This window comes from Danio rerio, chromosome 8, assembly GCF_052040795.2.
Source record: "Danio rerio strain M-AB ecotype USA chromosome 8, GRCz13ab, whole genome shotgun sequence".
NCBI lineage: Eukaryota > Metazoa > Chordata > Actinopteri > Cypriniformes > Danionidae > Danio > Danio rerio.
The window spans coordinates 36,448,347-36,473,386 of NC_141028.1; the positions used below are offsets into that span (position 1 = coordinate 36,448,347).

Sequence of the window (25,040 nt, forward strand, 5' to 3'; positions counted from 1 at the left end):
GACTTTAAGACTACGTGGACACCCTGCACAACACTGAATATAAGGAAGAATACTGCTCACTTGTTTTTTGGGTGAGCGTGTGTTGTGTTTTATTCTGACAAACCTTGTCCAACATAACCTCCAGCAGTTGCTCCGTCAGCCTGTGCGGGTCGTTTCTCCATGTACCTGATGTACTTGTCCATAATTGCCTCTGCTGACTGGGTTTTGGAGCTCTGTCTGAGCAGTGAAGGCTCATCTGACACACAATAAATAAGAATTCAATTAGGTCAAGCAGGATCTTGTGCTTTAGATCTGATATTTCTAAAGGTGCATCATAGGACTAAGTGTGTTCTTCGTTGTTGATTGTGTGTTTCTTTGTATTGAATATAGTTGTGCCTAACCTAAGACAAATTTATGTCACTGCTTAATAGATGAAAATTACATTATTTATATAATTATATATATATATATATATATATATATATATATATATATATATATATATATATATATATATAATTTTTTTTCCTGGAGGGCCGGTGTCCTTGCAGGTTTTAGCTCCAACTTGCTTCAACACACCTGCCTGGATGTTTCAAGTATACCTAGTAAGACCTTGATTAGCTTGTTGAGGTGTGTTTGATTAGGGTTGGAGTTAAAATCTGCAGGACACCGGCCCTCCAGGAACAAGTTCGGTGACCACTGTTTTAGTGAGTGTATGACAGAGTTAATTGGGAGCAGACCTTGTGGGACCCTCTCTGCTCCTTGCTCGTCTTTTTCTGCCTTGTCCCGCTTCCGAAGCCCGGCAATCGGCACTGCGGACATGAACAAAAGCTATTATACTCAGATATACTGCAGTACGCTGCGGTCGTGTGTTTGTTTTCTTTTTTTATGAGAAAGCTTGACCAATAGGCACAGATTCTCTCCAGTGTACTGTGGAGCAACCACATGGAGGAACATGCTTGCTCCACACATGAGCCGCTATCAAATAATCAGTAATGGGCAACTGAAATGAAGCATGTCACAAGTGAAGTAACGTGGAGCTGTGTGGTGCAAAATGTCATGTGTATTTCCATGTGAACTTTGACTGTATGAAGGAAACAAAGATGAGATGATATTGTTTTTATATCAGGGGTGGGACAAGAAAAAAAAACTGTCAGTTTCTCTCTTTTTTTTGGCTACAAGACATCATCTATACTCATACAAAGTATCATTTTCTTAAGTCTATGACAGGAGTAAATTTCTGACTTAGGAGGACTGAATAACGTCTATATTTAGGGTCAAATGCTGGGATCTATTTGTTACTGGACCCAAACAGCAACCAATTTAAAGACTAGCGCTCGCGTATTATCAAATATTTTTTATGAATTCATATTATATTATGTATTAATGTTGATGAATGTCTTTTTGAGTGTAGAAGCACATTTACATACAGTATAAAGTATTTCACATTAAAACAATCACTAACCACGAAGTTTGAGAGATTTTTTTTATGTCTTTTTTATCATTTTCTGTTTGCTTCAAATTTGTTTTGATTTGTGTAATTACTTACTCATTGTTTAATTGGGGTAACTGTTGTTTGCAGCTGTGATGTCAAGAGTTTGACTATAGCCTCGTCCCAAATGGTACACTATACACTTGCACTATGTACAGTACTTATGCACTTACACACTCAACAGCATAATACATGAATGTAGTGTCGCTCCAAATGGAACACTAACATTTTTTTTAGTAAGTGGAAATTCAAACCATTTCCCTGATGACATTTGATGGTTGACAAATTAGTGAAATAAATGACTAAACTATCAAATAATACCTGCAATGAGTATAACCGCATTCACCATTGGGAGGCGGTATAATCTCGTGTAGGAGAATTTTGCTTTCACAATTCAAAATAAATAATCCAGCATCAGTGGCTGAAACCTCAGCCCCTTCCGCTCTGTAAACAAAGCAGCGGCTGTTGAGTGTGTAAAGTGTCCAACATTCCACACTTCATATTAACGGTTGAATAAGTGCATCATCTGGGTGCACTTACTCTTTTTAGAGTTTTCAGTGTGAATGCATTACTTACACTATTTATACTACAAAATGGCGTAGAAAAAGAGCACAAGTATACGATTTGGGACGCACCTTATAAGTAGGGTTTTCTTTGTACTAGTGACCTGATGAAGACTTTTTAAGTCGATATGTTGTCCAACTAAAATTGTCTTTGGTGAGCTAAGCTGGCAGTGTGCCAATTTTTTTTTATACATGTTCTATTGTGTTTGGCTTGATGAACAACTGCCTTTAAGATTTGCTTAGATGTGACCACACTGATGTTTTTCTTTTTATATGTAATTTTAACAGATTTGAGATGATGCAGTTATGACTGATCAGTTGCAAATGCAGCCTTTCTTTACTAGAAACAAATGATTCCCTCTGGAATCAAATGATTCCCTCTGATCACAAATGATTCCCTCTGGAAAATAAGCATGTTTCAAGTATATGTCCGTTTGACAACTGTTTATACACCTTTGCACTTATTCTATAGAATAAACGTACTCTTAATAAGTGAATTACATGACATGACTTTTATAGATTTTTTGATTAGGGAAAGCACTGAAATTAAAATTTTGAGCCTGAAAGCAAAACTAAAAACTCTGAATGCACTTGGCCAAAAACCGAAAACAAAAATGCTTTACATTTAATAAAATAATAAACAATTTTTAAGTAATTTTGTAACGCAACTCAATTTATTTCTTAACATAACTTAAGTTAAACATTGTTAACCACATTTTAGTGACAGCAAACGAGTCGAGATGTGTCAGTTTACCAGTGTTGCAGCACAGTAGCACCTTTGTAAGCAGCAGGAATTTCAGTCAAAGAGCATAGAATCACCAAGAGGCGACACTCCAGTGCAATTTGGGAAACAACCACTAGATGGGGTGGCAGCTATTTTGGAATGAAAACTTCAAAAGAACAACAGCATATTATAAGTTTGTAAAATAAACTATCAAAAGGGCTGATGATTGTCATAGTAAGTGTGCTGTAAGGTTGTATCTCAGCTTTAATGGGCTTTTTAAATAAATAAATAAAAAACAAAGCAGCTGCTTGCCATCGCGACAGCAATAAGACTTCAAAATGGCGGAATCTGGAGCTGTTGCAATGGATTGTTCTATTGAGTGTCGCCTCTTGGTCATTCTAAGTTCTTTGTGTCAGTGGCTGCATTCTCCGAAGGATGCATTCAAAGTGTGCTGTGTTATCACGGCGCGACGAAGGCGGTCTCATTTCAAAAAAATTCAAAGGCTGCTTCAACACAGCCTTAAAATGTGTCCTTCGTTCCCAGGTAATAAAGGACACAATCGGTGGATCCTTCGCGGCCTCGAACATCCCAAGATTCATTGCACGCCGATAACGACAGGACGTTTTTAAAATGAAAACTCCAGTTTAAATGTATAAATTATGTTTATTTTACTTGCATATCTAAACACGTTAAAAAAAACAATAAGAGTATGTAATGTTTTACTAAAGAGTGATTTTATAGACGGGTTACATGTTTATGTGTACATGTATAGATTAAAAGAAAAATATTTCAAACTTCTGCATACCTTGTTTTGCCTTTAGATCACTTAAAATACGTTTAAATACGTTTTTAGAAAAGGCATTACACACTTTATCAGCGCTTTTTAATAGCAGCTGTAATGGTTGCCTCGTGACGAGATCAGTCCTCTGTAGGCTAGATCGTCTCGTTTCAAACTGCTCCGTTCAGCCTGTGAGGACTTCGAAGGTCTCACTTTTGAAGTCTAACCCTAACCCACTATAAAAATGTCCCGTTGGGGTGTTATTTGTGCAGATTTGTTTTTCGAGTGAGCATGTGCGATCAATGCATAGATAAGTATGTGAACATAAATTTTCCAGAGCACAATATTGAGCTATTTTGAATTTTGAAACGTCAAGGGTGCAAGTTAGTCGATGGCTGCACTTATGCTTTGGTCAGCGTGACAACAACCCTCCCTTGCACAGCACAAGCGATTGAAATGAAACACAGTGCTTGTCTTGTGTGAACACAATTGTGATATACTGTACCTTGCTTGATTTTCTTGCAATCTATCATTTATCACAGAATCAGTGGTGTTATGATAGATTATAAGTGGGCAGAATATTGTGACTGTATCATAGAGTTAACCTGTGATTCCCACCCCTACATCATATGAGAGGAAGTCTAAAAAAGCAAGAGGTCAAAATATCACAATTTCAGAAGCTCCCAATAACAGTTCCAAAATGTGGCATAACAAAGAGCAAACGGCTGCAAAAAGAAACCAAAACGGCTGCATGGATGAGAAGATGAAGCTTTAGACTGTGTCACGTCACAGCTCTGGCCATCACGCAGCGGTGAGGAAGAGTCTACGGGTGCTAGCATAAATTAAGGTCGCTAGTGTACAGCACTAGTCTGAGTGGGAGAGAGCTTGAAGAGCGGGTTACCTGGGAGTTCACCCTCTGCCGTCCAATAGAGCACTGTGTGAGGAACACAGACAGCAACAGACAGGGTTGGGCTTCAAAAACACAAACTCTTTGCCCGATCCATACTAAATGCTAATAGCTAATGGGCAGCAGAATCTTAAACTGATTTGAGTTGCACTTGGGTGTTTGACTGTTCAAAAGTTTGGGAAAGCTTTGTTGCTTATGTTTTTAAAAAGGATTTAAATGGAAAAATTCTGAACTAAATTTATAATTAATTGTTTTACATGAACAATATTTATCTTTAAAAATTGTCTAAATTACAAAATTTGATATACTAATTCACATTCAGTAATTCAATTATCCCAATAAAGCATTTCAAATATTCATAGAAGTCTTGTAGTTATAGGCATGGAGATTACAGTGGTCCCAACATCATTATCAGATTTAGTCTTCAAAATGTTTACTATAAATCCAAATATGCCATTAACCAAGTTAGTCAAATATAGGATCAGCAACATGTTCCTCATTTTAACAGAATACACTTTATTTCTAGCCAGCAGTTTCTATATTAATGTATCTGTCTGGTCACTGACCCACATATAATGTCAGACTTGTACTCCTCACAAAAACATTACTGAAGAGTTGGGCTCCTCACCTTTAGGAATGGCAGGAACAAAGCGCTTCTTCCACCAGGGTCTGTTCCTATCAGACTTCTCATCATCACTGTCCTTCCTGTCCTCAGACTAAACACAGGCAAAAGCATGGTTAAAGTACTGTAGTTCACAACAACATTTACATTTGGTCAATTACATAAGCCAAAATGTAACGCAAGTAAATTATTTAATAATTTTTGTGAAGAAAAAAAAAGTTGTAAAGAGGAACATCTGGAAATGTAATGAATTATTTATATAATTAATCAAATGTCTGAAAACAATTATACTAAGAAATCATTTATTAAAAATCCACTAATCTCTAAAGTTACTTTACAGTTATAATGATCCAAAAAACTATAGACCACCAACATTGATGTTGTGGATGTTGTTAGTGTGTATGTCACCAACAATGATGATTATAAATGTTTCATATGCAGAAACTCTGCATATTGAGTGATTTTCTGGAAGAGCAAGTGATACTAAAAACTGGATTTACAGAAAAAAGAAAATAATATTTTGCTAACACAAATAAATATATTACCATTTCACAACACTGCCGTTTTGATTATTGACTTTAAGATGTTAACTCGGCATTAAAAAAAATATTTCAAAATCATAATAATAAGAAAGCCTCAAGGACATATTGCTGCACTTGTACTACCCTTCAAAGTCTATGTTTACCTCTCCTTTGAGGGAATCCTTGCTGGGAGAGGAGGTGGGCCCAGTAGAGTAAGCTCCAGCCGGGTCTCTCTCCTCCATCATGGTTCTGCGGTTCAGTCCGGGGTCACTGTTAGGTCTGCGTCCAGCGGACACCACATCTGTGCTGCGGCTCCTCACCAGCCTCTCAGGGTAAGAGTGCCTCTGCTTGGGGTGCTCCAGGTCACCCTGTGCCAGGTGGGGAGGAAAGAGGGGCGGACGGGGTTCCATGTGGCTGGTTATGCTGGCCTCTGGAATGGGTGGGTCAGGCGGAGGGTGAGGAGGACGAGGATAGTGTACCTTGGGTCGCACTATGGTGCCAGTGCACGAACCTGCAGAGACATTTGAGACAAACTCAGAGGTTTTTTTTATTTAAAGTCAACAAGAAACTAAAGTGGCAATACAGTCTATGTTCCTCTATTGTGACGTATCTAAATGACAGGGTTTCTCAAACAAGAAACAGTTCATAGCTTTCAGTCATGGAGTGGTGCAGAGACCTTGAGGGCAAAACATCCATAAAAATACAGTAGAGGCCTGTCAAGCTTGTTTCAAGCACTGAATATTATTTATTAAGAAAGAAAACAAAGATGTGTGTACCAACTGCAAGATTTGGGCCCTTGTGATCCATCTACAGCAATCAATGTCTTTTAATATTAGTCTAAAAAATTTAATATTCAGCATATTGACTATGCACACTATTTACAGATGAGCAGATTATGTAAGGCCCTATGAAGTTCTTGCAAATACATTTTGTTTATATTTTGAGAATTCAATTTTTCTGGACTAAAAAAATTTTGTTTCAAATGTAAAACAATCCCCCTATAAAATACTTTTTTTTCAAATAAAACAAAAAGCTAAAATTAAACCAGATTTTATTTTGACAAATTTTCCTGGAGAAGCTGTGAGTTTCCAATTGTACATGACATGACGACAGCTTTAAAAACAATAAAATGCCAGAAAAGTGACTCGCATATTGCTTTTGTTAATTAGTTTGTGCCCATAATTTTTTTTTTTTTTTTATGTCCTTGAAGTAAGATAGCAAAAGCTGACAACACCACAAGCATCAAGCTTCAGTATGCATGTAATAAACCAAACAGCATCACCCCTCAACAAAGACAGGCAGAATGTGCAGTCTTCACATTAAAACAATCTCTTGTGTTTTGATATTCACAGCAACACAATACGATTTGATTAGATGGACAGCGGGGTATTATGCATCCATCCACATCATTATCATATGATAGTCATGTTCTACTAAACAAAAGTAAATAAACTGGCAAATTTCATTTTTAAAAAAAGTCAACAGCTAAATTATTTACCTTTTGAAAAAAGAACTGCACAATATACAGTTGAAATCATAATTATTAGCCCCCTGTTGATTTTTGTCCCCAATTTCTGTTTAACAGAGAAGATTTTTTCAACATGTCTACATAATACAGTTTCAATAACTCATCTCTAATAACTGATTTATTTAATCTTTGCCATGATGACAGTACAAAAATTTTATATTAGATATTTTTCAAGACACTTCTATACAGCTTAAAGTGACATTTAAAGGCTTAACTAGGTTACTTAGGTTAACTAGGCAGGTTAGGGTAATTAGGCAAGTTATTGTATAAAGATGGTTTGTTCTGTAGACTATCGGGAAAAAATATAGCTTAAAGGGGCTAATAGTTTTGACCTTAAAATGTTTTTAAAAATTAAAAACTGCTTTTATGCTAGCCAAAAAAAATACAAATAGGACATTTTCTAGAAGAAAAAGTATTATCAGATATACTGTGAAAATTTACTTGCTCTGTTAAACATCATTTGAGAAATATAAAAAAAATAATAATAATTCAAAGTTCCAAATTTTAATAATGCTGATTTCAACTGTATCGTTCGAGCATCGATATCGCAACTTGTGAATCCGCAATAGTCAGATCGCAGGATTAGATTGCTTATTGAAGATTAAAAGATGAAGATATTATTAAATGTTATTATTTTTAAACAAATGATACTATATATATATATATATATATATATATATATATATATATATATATATATATATATATATATATATAAAACGATGACCATGTTTTTTTGTTTGATTGTTCAATTTCTGTACCTGAATACTGTTAGAATCTCCACAAAGCCATAACGCACTGTTTCCTTAACTGCTCTGTTGTATTTTTATACACTTGTAATTTTTTTTTTTTTTTTTGCAAACAAACTGCATAGAAAAAAAGACATGATCATCCCTTGATCTAAATTAATAAAATCTTTCCAAACAGAGCTAAATCAATAAATTTGGTGAAATTATATTCATATCGCAATACATATTGCAGAAAAACGACACTACACTACTTCGCAATGTCAGATTTTTCCAATATCGAGCAGCTCTAATATACTCCTATAACTCAGTTTTTGGAATTTCTGTATTTGCCACATAACCTCCAGTTCTTGACAAACAAAACTAGATGCAAGGGTCGTGACATGACTTCTGTTGGACTGGCATTCATAAAAAAGCCTCAGTGCACAGCGTCAGCAGGAGTGTGTGCATGAGAGAGCTTGAGAGAGCTGTCAGAGTCGGACAGACCTCAGGTGAAAGTGGGCCACCTGTTCCAAGGGTACAGCATCTCTGCCGCGTGCCTTCCGATGCCAGCCCTGTGCCACCAGCTCAGTGGGGACGGGCCTCTGAGCCAAAACGCCTGCAGTGAGGTCTAGCAACCTGTCATCCCCTCACCTTGCGCCACACACATAGATTCTCACAATGTCCCACCAACACATTTACGCAACTTTCCATTGTAGATGAGCAAGCTAGAGCAGAAACAAATTGATTGTAGCTTTTAAATGCCGATATAATAAACCTTTTATTTTACCAGAATGAGCCATAACAGGACAGAAGTCTGGCAGGCGCTTGTGTTATTTTACAGTGCACATGCTGATTAGAGGATTCTTGTCATTAGGCACATTTATGGCACTCCTTTGTAGCTCTTACATGTGTAAATACTGCATTCTACAGCAGTGCATGCTGGGAAGTGACATTACCTTCTCCAGAGGAGAGGGGATCGAACATGGCCAGCAGTGAATCTGTTTGAGAAGGTGCACAGGAGAGACTGTGAGCTCCTAGAGAGGTGGAAGAATGAAGGGATGGATAAAGGGATGAATAAATGAGTGATAAAGGATTGTTAGTCCCACATTACACAAACCAAGAAACAAGATCAACAGCGGTGCAGGATGACATTTAATAATGAAAAAAATGAGATCAAATGTTTGATTTTCACCTTTAGAGATGCATTGGAATATATTAGAATTTACAATTTTATCTTTAAGATGCACCAAGTTATTACATTTGTTTCACAAGATATTGTGTTTAAACAACTGACATTTCAGCATTATGCTTTTTGACACCTATTTTCACTTAAAAACATTTAGAAATATTATATTAAAGGTAATAATAATTGCATTAAATGCTATAGTCACTGAAAGACACATTCAATTCTACACTGACTTGTAAATTTGTTAATGATTTGAATAAAAAATTATGATGTGCAATATGAAAAATTGAGAACTTTAGTCAAAGTTGTCCTAAACTAATCAACAACACCCATTCTCGTCTATTTTGAGAAACTTTTTTGATCTACTTTAAATGATGACTACTGTATATGATTGTTAAATGGTTGCAAAAAGTAATTGCTATGATTCACGAGTCTGGTGTCAGTAAGATTTATGTGTTTTGTTTTTACACAATTTTAAATAAAAATAGTAATATTGTGAAACAATATTCAGGCATGTGATCAGCTGAAGACAAAAAAAAAGAAAAAGAAGATGAGGCTCTTTATTCCACGTGATAAATAAACTGCTAGTCAGTGAACAATTTCAACTGTAAAAATATTAAGTCCAGTTGAATTAAGCAGCCTAATATGCTTTAACATTCCATCCTGAAAAATATATCATGTATTGCGAGTTTATCACTTTCCCTTCGGCCTAGTCCCTGCTTTTTTATAGGTTTAACCAATTATTAAATGTATTTTTATAAATTGGTATTATCATCTACACAATTTCATGACAATGTAAGGTAAATTTCAGGTGCTAAGCTGTAGCATGAAGACATCTGGACAGATGACTTGCAGAGGATAACAACAAAAGTGCGTCCTGGCTTTATTTCTAATGTACATAGAGTGCACGTGGTCGTGACATGCAAATGTGAGCGCGGAAGAAGTGCACAGTCGCGCATGCATTCAAAGTGATTTCATAATTGCATATTGTCAGCAACAAATTATTCGATACACAATATCATTATACCTGAATACAGTCCAGAATGAAGCAGTTAATGCTCTTTTTGTGCACAATGATAAACAATTTAGTTGCAAAACATCAATCAGGTTTTCTGCCCTGATGACGATGAACGTCACGGAGACCTCCTCAAAAAAAACTTTTGGATTTACGCAAATTACAGGGGTCGCCCTAATTGAGCTTGGAAAATACGGAAATACGTATCCCTGAATCACATCCCTGATTATTACATAAAAAACTGTTCTATTTTAATATACTTTTATATATTATATACTCCGTCCTCTAACAGCAAAGTTAAATCTGATGGAAACCCTTAAATAAATTTTGCTAAAAATTGACACAAAATGATCGAAAGAGCCCTTTGTTTTAAATATTAATATTTTGCAACATTTTAAACATTTATAATGTCACAATTAGATTCATTTAATGAAACCTTGTAAACAAATAAAAAAAAAATATTGGCTCCACGATTTTACCTTATATGTAAATAGGAATATGACAGATTGTTTTGGATAAAACTAAAATCAACTAATATCATTTGACAGCCAAAATAGCTTAATAACAATTGATTTCACTAAAGTTTAAGTGAAGAGTAAAGCTTTCCTTGGTGCATCTTTAAATACAAAGCACAATATTTGTGTGCTCCATCAGTCATTAGAGTGTGTGCGTTTGTACCATGAGCAGAGTCCTCTCCATCTGGACTGGTCACGGAGTCTTTGCCTCCAAAATCGGAGCTGCATTCCGAGCGTAGGTCTTCAATCTTATTAGGGATGTCCTCCGACGTGGCACTGATGCCTGCACAAACAATATGCAACAAATCAGCAAAACCTCCAACTATAAATCACAGATGAAATCATTTTACCTTCAGAACTATAAATTAGTTTGGTTTGTCATAGGAGAAACTTTTCTTATGACAAACTCTCTGTGAGCAAACACCACACAAAAAAAGCAGTTCTGCTGCAAAAGCAAAATCAGTCCTGAGTTTGACTCTGCATACATCTTTGAGAAATACAGTTCAGATAGTAAGCAAAAATCTGGTGTGCAGGTGATGGAGTGGTGGCCATGTTGAAGAGGCATGTTGAACATCTCATTTCAAGCTCCTCTAGGAATGAGGGAAGCCACGCCATTGCTCCCATGAGCACATAAAGAAGGAAGGAGAATCCCAAGGGAGGTCGAAGTAGGTGAAGGAGAGATGGAAATGGCAAGACTGAACGAAGGAAGAAGGGAAAGGTGATCCATCTGCCGAAGTCATCAGGGAAAACTGTCCAAAAGAAGTCTGTCGGGAGGTTGATGTGCTACCTATTCATCTTCATAACAATTTCAGGCAGAGGAGTCACTTTATGAAGAAGTCAGTGAGATAGAATAACATTCAAATGTGACTTGCTTTCTAAGAGTTGCTCAGATCTGTGGTTCCACGTTGACTGTTGCGATCTGGAATAATGTTCCTATCTTTTTATTACAAATTGGTGAACAGCTTGTAATAAAACTTTACCTAGCTTGTCTATTGAATCCAGTGGACTGATTTTGGTTGAAAAGGTTTACACATGCTCCCAAGTTTACGTGAAGGTATTCAATATTACTATATATCTTATTGGACAGGCAGGCTTATCAGCCAACATCCAAATCAAACCTCAAAAAACTATCAGTTTTTTTTTTTAACTGACCGTGCTGTCACCTCGTGTTGCCTGCATCTGAACTAAAAAGCTGTGACAGACAACGAACAACTGAAACAAAAACTTGTTCTGTGACTGGGTGAGTTTGTATGTTTACACCTGCAGGTGGCAGTATCTGTACTGTCATTCCACAAAGGGAAAACAGAACTATTGCTGCACACATACAAACTGCAGAGAAAGCAGAATTTAAGCAGTCTAATAATCCATATTGATAGCCAGCTTCTTTGTGTTCCTTGCATTTTTAGCTTTGATTCATCAGTTTTTGTGCACCGATTTATAGCTGAACAGCCAATCAGAGTGCTCTCATCGACTGCTAATATCAACTCTACATGTTGAATCAAACTAACAATATGACATGAGCACAATGAAAGGCAACACATGTAACAAAGCAAACAAACTAGCCTAAAAAGACACCTTAATGTATCCCGGCTGTAAGACTGAAAGGTTTTCTTCTTAAAGATTTTATTCTTTAGGAACTGAGCTGTAAAAACGTATTGCCCTTCAGTTAAACACAAGCGTGCAGAATGGAAAACGTATCGAAATGTTTTAATGAAATATTTCTTATATAAACTTTAAAAAGGTTTTATTTTATTTATGATTGTGTTCCTCACACCACCAATTTACTGAAGATTTAATAGGGACTTTTTTTTCAAAAAAACATTTTACTAGTTAATCCACAACATGCTCAAGTGATTCATCGAAAATGTTCTGATTCTTCTATTTTTAACACTTTACCGCAAGCCTCAATACATTATCATTAAACAATAAACCATAAAAACTACTTGTGCAGCATCTACTTATATTAGGTGGCTTTTACTTCTTAGATAATGTTTTCAATCAAATTAAATATCTTAATGGGTTTGATTAATGGAGCTAATAACTGAATGAAGTTCAGTTGTATTATTTTTTTTTACATTAGCATTTCTAACATATATCAAAGTTCCTCACTGCTGAGGTTAACCAATGCATTAGCTAATGTTTACTAAACGTTTTGAAAAAGTGTTACTTATTACACTTTAATCCTTATGCAATTCAGTTTGTCAGAAAAATTTGTCAACTTTTAAGATTTATGTAAATTAAAATAATACAAACCTACTTTAGCTATTATACCTGCCAAATTATTTTTACAGTTTACGTCATTATTGAAATAACACCGTATATCATCATAAACACTTTCGCAATTATCGCGACAAAAAAATATAACAGGATATGACATAGAACACTGAAAAAAAATGCTGGGTTCCTCACAATTCAGTCAGGTTGTCCCAATACAATTAGATTAAGTTAACTGAATATTTTGTTTACAAATTTAAGTGGATTGAAGATAAAACAATTAAGATTTCCTCCCCAAAAAACTAAAGAATTGTGTTGTTTTAGCTCATTTTATATATGTAGTTCGATCAAAGCATAAAAACTATTTTTTGAGTGAACATATGCCTAAATTCACAATTCTCTCTTTCAAAAAACTAAAAAGAACTTCACAGTCAAAGTCTTTGCACACTGAAGTCCGAAATTTTCAAATGCATTTTTTGCGTATTCATATGTAAAAAAATTCATCACATTCAAAAACCTTGCACACTGAGTCCGATGTGTACTAATTAATCCATTAAGAAAAAAAAAAACCGCAAAACATTTTAGAGTCAGTTCAAGCAGAGATACTTTGCTCTTCTCTCATCTCCAAAATAGAAAAGAAAAGAGGAATAGGTTATATATGTGTTCATCCAATACTGCATAGAGAGGAAAGATCAAAGATCTGCGCTATGATTATCCTGAAATGCAGTTTATTTCAGGAAATAAGTGGAATTTTCATACATTGCTTGTGATGCTTCATACATTTGCATTACATACATGAATAAATCCTGAACAGGCAGTACATGGCAGTACCTGCTGTATAGACATTATAATAGATGGCAACCGCATTGACGTATCGAACCAACGGACCGAAAGCGGACCATGCTTTCTATTATAATGTCTATGGGCAGTATATCAAATGTATGGCCATGCACACACGCATGCACACACACCTCAAATAGCAACAGGGGAGATGTGTGCCAGTCACTGAATCCAGCATAGGTTGTGACGGTCTCTGATTGGACCGCACAATTTAAACAAACACACCAATGGCGAACACAACCGTCCGCAACATTCTGTACTTTTTTATGCACTGTATTTGGCTGTATGCACTGTAGTTATCTGTAGCTAAAATGATGGCATTCTGTATTTAGCTTTTCGCTTGTGAGGTGGCTCTGAAATGTGATAACACCTCTTAAAGTGCTTTTTCAAATGTAGATATAGTGTGCAGTAACCTTAAGCATGTCATGGAATTCTGTCACTTCTGCGCACGTTTACCTGAAACAACGCTGAGTCCTGGAGTACTTGGTCTTGAGCTGACCTCTCGGACCTCTGTGTCGTCTGAAGTGCTTCCCACACCGGAGCAGCTCTCCAGCTCCTGCAAACGTTCCTCCTGCTTCAGGTCTGCAGCTTCTGCAACACACATTCATTAGCTGTAGAAAACAGTGCACAGCATCCACACACGCATAAAGACACGCAGCAGGGCATCCCCATTGAGGGCTCTCATTTGCGTGCTCATTTGTAATCATGCAGGTCTCAATTGGTCTTTGGAGTCTACTTTTCCCAGCACCTAGAACTGAAATCAACCCAAGCAAAGCAAAAAACAATCACTCATTCAGTCTTTCTATTGCTTGTGATGCAAAACGGGCAGGAAGACAAGACCACACACAGTCTGCCGTCTGCCTGCTACTGGCACAGTCTTGTTTTACATTTAACAGCCAGTCCTTATTACAGGCTTATCATGTCTGTCACTACTATCTGATCTCTGGAGTGGAGCCCAATGTCACGTACATAATTGAATTATTGATATGAAACAAACAAACAAAAAAATAAATAAACGCTGCTTTCTTCAAAACGCACAATTAATATCAATTAAAATACTATCAAACTAAATTAAAATAAAGTAGCCTGTAAACAACACAGAACAAAATAATGGATAAAAAGCAGAGTTCAAAAATAATATAAATGTCCATATAAAACAAAAATTAAATTAAATTAAATTAAATTAAATTAAAAAACTAAATAAAACAAAAAGCTTTCAAAACCAGAAAAAAATAAACAACGCAATGTAAAAAATATTTGCATTAACATTAAGATTTTTTTTGTCCACACTTGTTTCACAACCATGGATTGTGAGAAATGTTTTATTTTTATTATTATTACTATTATTTAGGCTATAGCGATAATACGGTAATATGGTCTAAACATATGATCTAAAAATAGCAACAGTTTCAGTTTCAATAATGTTAAACCGTCATAAAAAACAATGCACCTATAGGAGACAAGTATTAAATAATAAATATTATTTATTTAATGCCTACAAATGCGTATGCGTGATTGTCATCACGGGACATCACTGTCTGAGCTTTACATCGTAATTTTTTTTATTATGCACAGTAATACCGGATACCGGGGTAAAATAGGGAGGAGGTTTGACGGTATCAAAATTTGGATACCGCCCAAGCCTACTATTATTATTAATATTATTATTCATATTATTAACAATTTTAGGATGTAATGTATAAAATGGCTGCCAGAAATATACACAATTACAAATCTTGTAATTATATTTTACAAATACAACTACTTTTTCTGTTCTTGCATGTGTTTTAACCAAATAACAACAAGGTTACATGCTATAACAACATATCAGATCCAAATATAATGCTTTGACATTTCAACATCTTCGTCTCTAACATGCAAAACTAAAGGTTAATCCCTGCCATCTATGGACCTGGGTTTCCAGTAGTAGCTGCTAACTAATACATCACAATGTGTATATTTTATGCAAGCTGACTGGCCAGCACCAATAAGCAGAGCTGCACCTTTAAATAAATCTCTCTAAGACTAACAGAGCTCACCAGAAGATGTGCTGAATACACATGCTTTTATCCCTCACCTGAGTCACTCGGCAGAACCTCCACACTCCAAGCCTCGCTCGTGGTCTCTGAGATGGTTGAACCATATGGATCCAAAAGCACAGGCAAACACAGCATGCTGCCCAGAGCATTCTCCGCTGCAGCCCCTATGGAGAATGGAGAACACAGTCATAAGCAGGGCCAGACAGAATCTGCCGACATTTTTTTTGCTATTAAATTCTGAACCGAAAAGGATTTATGCAGAAAGATTTTGGAGAATAGTAAATAAAAAAACATAAAACATTAAATTAAAATAACTTTTATTTATGGTTTACAATGCAAATACAATAAGATCTACTTTTTGGGGGGAAAAAAGCAAGTCTCTGTACTGTATAATTTACATGCACCAGCCACTTTATTAGATACAGCTGTCTAACTGTTCGATAATGCAAATTTTTAATCAGCCAATTGTATTGCAGCAACTCAATGCATTTAGGCATGTAGGCATGGTCAAGATGATCTGCTGTAGTTCAAACTAAGCATAAGAATGGGGAACAAAGGTCATTTACGAGTCTTTGAACGTTGCATGATTGTTGGTGCCAGACGAGCTGGTCTGAGTATTTAGAAATTGCTGATCTACTGAGATTCAGTAGATCAGCAGTGATTGGCAGTTCTGTGGGCACAAATCCCTTGTTGATGCCAAAAGTCAGAGGAGAATGGCCAGACTGGTTCAAGCTGATAGAATGGCAACAGTAACCAAAGTAAATAACCACCCGTAGGTAAATAACCACCCGTTACAACCGAGGTATGCAGCAGAAGATCATCTTTGAACACACAACACGTCCAACCTTGAGGCAGATGGGCACAGCAGCAGAAGACTACACCGGGTGCCACTCCTGTCAGCTAAGAACAGGAAACAGAGGCTACAATTCCCACAGGCCCACCAAAATTGGACAATAGAAGATTGGAAAAATGTTGCCTGGTGTGATGAGTCTCAATTTCTGCCGCGACATTCGGATGATAGGGTCAGAATTTGAAATCAGCAACATGAAAGTGTGCATCCATCCTGCCTTGTATTCATGTTTCAGGCTTGTGGTAGTGGTGTAATGGTGTGGGGAATATTTTCTTGGGACACTTTGGGTCCATTAGTACCTCTCGAGCATTAATGCCACAACATACCGAAGTATTGTTGTTGACCATGTCCATCTCTTTATGACCACAGTGTGCCCATCTTCTGATGGCTAATTGCAACAGGATAACAGACTGGTTTCTTGAACATGACAATGTACTCAAATGGCCTCCACAGTCACCAGATCTCAATCCAATAGAGCACCTTTGGGATGTAGTGGAACGGAAGATTCGCATCATGAAAGTGTAGCCGACAAATCTTCAGCAACAAAAAAAGTCAACATGCAAACATTTAGTCTTTAAAACATTATAAATGACTGAAAGTGATAGAGAAGTTATTTTGACTGATTGGCTGTTTTAATTTTCCTCTCGTCTTGACTCTTGTCAGCCAATAGAAGAACAGCAACTACTGGGAGTTGAAGATAAAGATAGTAAGGCCCTATGTGATAATATAGATAAACAAGCAATGTATCAAATTGTGTAACCCTGTGTAAGTAAATAAACAAATTCAATGATGGGCTAAAAAAATTGTGTATTCATGTGCGTACAGATTTCATGTGGGCCTAGTCATAAGGTATCTCTCTGATCAAAAGCAGCAGGTAGACGGACTTTGACAGGGATGGACAAAGGTTAATGGCAGCCTCCACCCTCTACACACACACACACACACACACATATGCAATCATCAGGGTTGTGACTTTGAGGTGTGGATGGAGCTGAGCATCACTCATAACCTCATTATTCTCTCTCTGCAACATTCCCAACAGGAGCTAGCGCCTAACAAGGCAGAAGAATGGAGATGGAGAGCCGGGAAGGGGAGGGTGAACAGCCAACATGTCATGGCGGGGGCGTCTTGATGCTCGGGCAGAAGCGGAGATCATGAGCACTCCATATGAAGCTCTCGGCAGGTCACAGGACTGTGCATGAGGGCAGGTTTCGGCGGGCCTGCAGGAAAGCTTTCCCCCGCTGGCCCTGTTTACAGTGAGTGAGGCAGGGGCTCGGGGCCGCCCGTCTTTCAGGTGCATGATTAAATGAGTGGCACCCGCAGTAGTGAAACAATTAGAATTTCTGCCTCATTATCATGGTAATCTTATCAGTGGGATAATGAGGTATTAATGGATATTTAATGTGTATCTCATAACCCAATCCCTCGGAGAAAACACATAAGGAAATCGCTGTAAATTCACTTAATGATGGAAAAGTCCCCCAATGCCATATTCCGAGGAATGAAAAATGGAGGATGCAAATGAGAAGGAAGCAAGGTCAATAAGACTGCAGGGACTGTGTGAATGTCAGAGAGAGAGAGGAGAGCATGAGAGAGAGAGAGAGAGAGAGAGAATAGTGTAGACAAGGGGATGGAGGGAAAAGAGAGAGATTGACGGAAATAAGTGGTCGAATAAAGGCATGCAGTTTCACAAACTCTCAAGTAAGTGAATAACCATAATTGTAGAGCTTTGGATTGTTCATATTAAAACAGTTCCTATATATCAGCATCAATAGTCTAGTGCAGGTGTTCTCAACCTTTTTCCCTTTGAGGCCCAATTCAAATTTTTTTGAAGGCCCAAATTGATTGTCTAGAGAAAATGCTTATTTTAAAGCAATATTTATTAGCAAAACATTTCTTTTGCCTTATTTTATTCCCTTATTTTTCTGCATAATTTTATTTTTAAAAAATTGAAACATTGTTTGTGTGTGTGTATATGTGTGTGTGTATATATATGTATGTATGTATGTATGTATGTATATATATTATATATATATATATATATATATATATATATATATATATATATATATATATGTATGTATGTATGTATGTATGTGTACACACACACACATATATATACACACACACACGTATATATATGTGTGTGTGTGTGTGTGTGTGTATATGTGTGTGTGTGTGTGTGTGTGTGTGTGTGTGTGTGTGTGTGTGTGTGTGTGTGTGTGTGTATATATTTATATTTATATATATATATATATATATATATATATATATATATATATATATATATATATATATATATATATATATATAAAATGCAGACATGTTCAAAGCTCCTGAATTCTTTACTTCAGTTATTCTTTACAACTGCAGAGTATTTGGGCCTATTCTTCAGAAAAGGAACCTGACAGAAGAAAAAAAAACTGCTGCTGCTGCTTTTAATTAGACTGACTTCTAATCATCTATTGATGTACTATTCATATCTTTAAAAATAAACAACCTACAGTAACCCTAACCCCAAATGTAAAATAAAGTAAACCCTCTAAATCATTTGAAATGCATCGATCTGAATGCGGTTTGGTTTGTAGCTGGACATTATTGGAGTTCGCTGAAAGGAACAGTAAACAGCTGTTCACTACTGAAACACCCCCGAGTCTCTAGATCCTCCTGTAAGAAAGCGCGTCAGTTATAAAGCGCTAAACTTTGCGGATAATTTAAATTGTTTACACAAAGAGAGCACGCACAGGTTGTATATCAACGGACTTGTGCGACTCTAATACAGTACGAGTCGCAGACATGCTCGATTTGATTTAAACAAGTTAACATGCAGCGTTTGGAAGTTTAAGACCCACTTACTGTATGTCTAAAATTTACAGTGAGGCTGATTATGTCAAATTCCGAGTTTAGCCTGTACAATAGAAGAAAACAGAAAATGCCATACTACTATCATTTTAATGACATATTTAATAATGAAATCAAATAATTATAGCATAATATTTAAGTTAATTTTAAGCCCACCTGCAAAATCGCTGAGGCCCACTAGTGGGCCGCAGCCCACCGGTTGAAAATCCCTGGTCTAATGGTTAGTGCGTTGACCTATAGCACTGAAATGCAACCCAAGTTCTATTCCCAACACAAAGTCCTTTGCTGATCTTTCTCCTCTCTTTGCTCCACACAAATTCCTATCTCCCTCTCTCTACACTGTCCTATCTAATAAAGGTTAAATACAGCTAAAATATAATATCATATTATAGATATTATAGATTATAATTATAGACAGGCAGAGAGAGAGAGAGAGACAGACAAACAGATCTTGTATTACAGAATAAAAACAAGGCAACTAGTGATAAAACCCCATTTACTGTAGCTGTATAAAAAAAAATTATTAAAATTATGTATAAACCAAATTATTAAAATGGTTGCATTTTATAACAACCACAACAACAGCTTATTTAATTATAATTTTACTATATTACTATATTTGTTCATGAGGAGCTTTTCAAGGGGCCTCACACAGGAACTAAGAAAAAGAAAAAAAAGAATTAATTAGAAATAATTAATTATTTGATTAACAAAATAAAGATTAACAAAATGAGATTAGTAATCAGTTATTATTGTCAAAGGTAATCAACTCATCCAATTTAATAATTACAATAATGTTAAAATAACCAGCATTAAATATAAAAGAGAAATTATCCATATTTTGTAGAGGAGATATTATATGATTATTGTAATAATAAAGAAATAATAAACAACATAAGTAAGATAAAATAATCATGCAACAATTGAAACAAAATATTTAGCAAGTATTTTTTCACTTTGTAAATCAGGTCTTTAAAGAGCATCTAAAATATATCTTACTGCATGTTTAATTTACTCAATCATGTAAATTAGCTGCTATTACAATCTATAAGAACTTTAAAACATTTCATTATGTCCTTGTTAAAATGTAATTCAGGAACTGAGTAATATTAATTCACAGCATGTCCTACAGTAAGTAATGAGTAATTCGAGTTAGGTTGAAGAACACGCTTTAGTTTAGGGTAAGTTGCATCCATTTTTTCAGTGACACAAATAAAGTGCTACCCAATTGTGATTTTAAAAATGTCTAAAACGCTCCATGATTAGTAGGGAATGTCTTAAACAGGAAAACTGCAGGAGTAATTACTAAAGCACTATTAGGTAGGACTCACACAAAGAGTGTAAAAGATCACAATTCAGCTACTTCATTGAGAAGTGCAAGTTCTACGCAGACCACAGGGAGGCAGCGATGGGTTTGTTGGTCAGCTTGCTAAACTGAACTGCATCTCACAGCAAATTAGGCCAAAAACTAATATTTTGCCACACCTGCCGATGACAAATTCCCAGCCATGACACTCATGCTATTTCATTAATAACTGGCAGATTTGGTACAACTAGATTTATTCTTTGCTACTACTATTAATATTTTAATAACAATTATTATTTCTTTTAAAGCAATATTTATTAGCAAAACATTTCTTTTGCCTTATTTTATTCCCTTATTTTTCTACATCATTTTATTTTTAAAAAATTGAAACATTGTTTGTGTGTGTGTATGTGTGTGTATATATATATATATATATATATATATATGTATGTATGTATGTATGTGTACACACACACACACACACACACACACACACACACACACACACACACACACACACACACACACACACACACACATGTTGTTTTATCCTTTCTTTTGAAATGTTTATGGTTTTATGACAGAAACTGCAAGAAAATGTAACTGTTGATGAGTAATTATTGTAAATCATTCTGACTACAAACTTCAGAAGCTGTTTTGAGTTATGTTGTGTATTCAGGTATGCATTGAAAGTAATTAAAACTCATTAAAGCATGCAGTACATCTCTTTGAGTTGAGAACTGTTCTTAACCATATTGTGCAATCAGACATTGCAGAAGTCTGCAGAAGTACACATGTACCTATCTCCTGCAGTCGGTCCTCATCCATGTTGGGGTCAAAGTCACTCCCCAAGACATCAGTGCTCCAAGTCTCACTGACCGTCTCAGAAATGTCTCGGTCATCCGTCAGGCCCATCATGTCCCGAATCTCAAACTTGCGCAGTTTATCGTCCAAATTATCCTGTGTAGTGGCTACATAACAGACAACACAGAGTATGTGAGTGTCAAGCAACACCAGTTTAATTGTAAAGTTTTTCTCTTAAGATGTTTGGTGAAATACTCGAAGACACAAACTCACCTTGTTCGTGCTCCAGTAGCTGTAAGGCTTCTGCACCGTTACTACCAGACGGTCCTGGTCCTCCTTCTGACACGGACTCCACTTCCAAATCCAAAGAAGAAACTGAATTTGAGCGGTTAGACGGCCCTACGGACATACCATAAAAAAAATCCATATTTATAAATATATTACTAAACTAACCAGGCTATTAAAATTAAACTAATTAAACTTCTATTCTAAAATAGAATAGAATACAACTGAATAGAATAGAACAAACTAGAATACTAGAATAGTAAACCGATTTATGCAAATGAAATAATAAAAAAGATCAAATTAAAAAAACACAAAATGATTTATCTTAAAAATATATATAAAAATAAAATGAAATTATAAAATAAAATCTGAACTATCAAACTAAATATAAAATGTATTTGTCTCTCTCTTTACCTTAAAAAAAGAATGAGAAAAGAAAGGAAAAATGCCAGGTGGACATGAAACAGATTATGTACAAGTGAGCCATCTACTGGTTGTCTGATGAAAACACACCCTCAGAAATGCCCTCCAGGTTGTCACTGCAAAGTGAGAAGCGCAGTGTTTTGTCAGGCTTGCCATGTAATTTGGTGTCGTCGACAGGGGCGTCACCTTGTCCTCCATCTCCAAGATGCAAAGTCAGAACCTACAGTCAGAGACATTGCAGATGCATATGAGCACTATCAATATAATCATTTGAACAGTTCAAATACAAAAGCCTCTAAATGTCATCTCAAAATGTTCATCTAAAATGAGTATTTTTCTCAGCCTCCTTTGTTTATGTTGAGTTATTTCACAGTAAAGGCAATGCAAATAACCTTTTCATCACCATAAAGGAAAAATAACTAATATTAAACACAGGATCCTAAAATCTCATTTCAGAAGAATGACTTTTAGACAGCTTTTGCATCTGCACACTTCATTTCTTATTAATTCCCCTAAAAATCACAATATCAAAACAAATGACATAAATCCTCAAGCTTCTGACCTCGTTTTCTGACATCATCCCGGGAATGGTCTGTGGTGATGTTCCTAGAGAGATGACCAGCACTTCCTCGGGGACCTCTTGCAGAGACTCTTGAGAACTGGCTTCAGTCTCTCCTTCCTGGGCCATGTTGGATCGGCTTCGGCTGCGAGAGCCTGCTGGGTGAGGGTGAGAAAAAGTCTTAAAATGACAAGTGAACAACCTTTTAAGAGAAGTGCACCAGTATAGCTTTTTATAGAGATGCAAAGGACTGACTGATTATTTGTCAATAATCTTTTTAAATCAAAACATCCTATCAAAAATGCATTAAAGGAGTTGTTCAGTTTCAGAATGATTGGTCACTGATGCTCATATTTTTCCCTACTATAGAAGTCAGTGGTGACCATCAACTGTATGTCAACATTTTTCTAAATATCTTTTTTTGTGTTCAACCGAAGAAACAAACAAGTATTTGGATCAAGTAAAAAACTTAATGACAGCATTTCAATTCTTGAAGTGAACTACTCCTTTAAGCTTCAACATTATTATTTGTATAGTTTTGATGAGTTTAGTGTAAGCGTTTTGATGGAAAACATTTACAGCAGATGTGAGGGAATAAAATGAAGCGAGCATGCATGAGTTCATTAAAAACTCTCTTGCTACTCTGCTTGAAGAAACCGAAAAGTGTATGGGGGTGTATTGTGCTGCATCCATGGAGGACGGAACAATCAGATCATTCAATTTCTGAAATGGATACATCATTTTGGCTGCGTCTAAAAGCTTAGGCTGCTGACTTGTTGCCTCGCTGCGCAGCGTTTCTGCAGGAAGACACATCGTAAAATGGATTTCAGACAGATTCTGAGACAGCATAAACTTTTAATCACATACAACCAAATAGAGAAGGCTTTAGTGATAAAAACATTGTGAAAAGTAGAAAACGTTAGTCCGAACATACATTTACACATAAACTGACTTTAAAGCGGAGCCTTATTTTAGGCTAACTGTGAGGGTTGTGGGATTTATAAGGAAGTGAAGGATATATCGATGCTGGCTTCAAAACTTGATTAGAAGAAGGTACCTCAAGAGACAGGAAGTGAAGCAGATTTTGGATTTAGAGATGTCTTCCTACCATTCAAAAGAAGCATTTTAGAGGTTTCGGATGCAGCAATCATCTAAATCAACTGGTATAATTACCTCAGCAACATTTAATATCATGAATGTCAATGTGCAGCACATAAAGTACTAAAGATGTAGAGACATAATCATTGGGCTTTTTTCCAGATTTTACACAATAGCCTGTGCACATCTGGGGGAAAATAAAAAAACACACTAACAGTACTAAAAACTTTTAGCAGATTTTTTGCTGACCCGTGTATACATCTGAGACGTCGCTATTGACATGCTGTTTATTAGTCATTCAATTTATTAAATGTTTCAGTAACTACACACTATAAACCATTTATTAAGCATTTGCAAATAGTGAATTCATTATTTGTTAAGCATTAACTCTACATTAATACACGTTAGTAAGCAGTTTATAACTGCAGCTACAAATGCTGTATTCTTGACTTACAACCACATTTATAATGTGCTTAATAATTGTATTTTTATACTTTGTTAATAATTCATTTTCGTTATTAAATCAAAGTATTGCATTATTTACAAACCAGTTATTTAAGCATAGTTGGTGTTTTTAAGATAATTCAGAATGAGTTAGTAAATGATTAATAAACTATTCTAATTAACATTTATCCATCTTATTATTCAGGCATAAATGAAAAGTTACTTTGTATATTACTAAATGCTTTATTAACTCAACTTCATCCAGTTTTGTGACCTAATCTAAAGTAAGGACCATTTATGCTTTATAAAATCCCTTATAAATCCCAATTAAAAACTCAGTTAAATTGTAAACAGGAAAAAAAACATTAAAAAAATAATTTCTATTCATTTGAAGATACATAAATGAAGCTGTATCAAGTAAAAATAAATCTTTGCAACCTAATCAAAAATAAAATTACTTTACAGTTTAAACGTCACATCCTATTTTATTGTTAAATTATTATTTATATTGTAGTTCTTTTATATAATTTATGGCATATTTTGACATTCCTAATGTTTAATTTTACAGTAATTTTACTTTTTAGATAAGATTGCAAAGATTATTGTTTATTTAAGACTAAGCCTTTAATTGACATTTATAAGGGATTTATAAATCATGAATATTCCTCACTTTAGATTAGGTCACAAAACTGCATGAAGTTGAGTTAATAAAGCATTTATTAACATACATACTAACCATTACCATATGTCTGAATAAG

At 35.6% G+C, this 25,040-nt stretch overlaps 1 protein-coding gene across 8 annotated transcripts in view; it reads right to left on the reverse strand.

Annotated features, from left to right (window-relative positions):
- The window catches only part of gapvd1 (GTPase activating protein and VPS9 domains 1), an 85,645-nt gene that overhangs the window by 12,018 nt on the left and 48,587 nt on the right, over positions 1–25,040 (reverse strand). For 2 of the 8 annotated variants that reach the window (XM_087263131.1, XM_087263127.1), the window contains 13 exons: positions 22,744–22,895; positions 22,272–22,401; positions 21,747–21,872; positions 21,470–21,640; positions 15,690–15,815; positions 14,069–14,203; positions 10,722–10,841; positions 8,799–8,876; positions 5,751–6,097; positions 5,072–5,159; positions 4,438–4,470; positions 720–791; positions 104–235 (listed from right to left, as the gene is read on the reverse strand). In XM_087263131.1, the coding sequence (XP_087119257.1) occupies positions 104–235; positions 720–791; positions 4,438–4,470; positions 5,072–5,159; positions 5,751–6,097; positions 8,799–8,876; positions 10,722–10,841; positions 14,069–14,203; positions 15,690–15,815; positions 21,470–21,640; positions 21,747–21,872; positions 22,272–22,401; positions 22,744–22,895 (1,710 nt within the window). Of the gene's footprint in view, positions 1–103; positions 236–719; positions 792–4,437; positions 4,471–5,071; positions 5,160–5,750; positions 6,098–8,798; positions 8,877–10,721; positions 10,842–14,068; positions 14,204–15,689; positions 15,816–21,469; positions 21,641–21,746; positions 21,873–22,271; positions 22,402–22,743; positions 22,899–25,040 lie in introns of all 8 variants that reach the window. The other 6 variants (XM_087263130.1, XM_087263126.1, XM_087263132.1 and 3 more) reach the window with 3 other exon arrangements.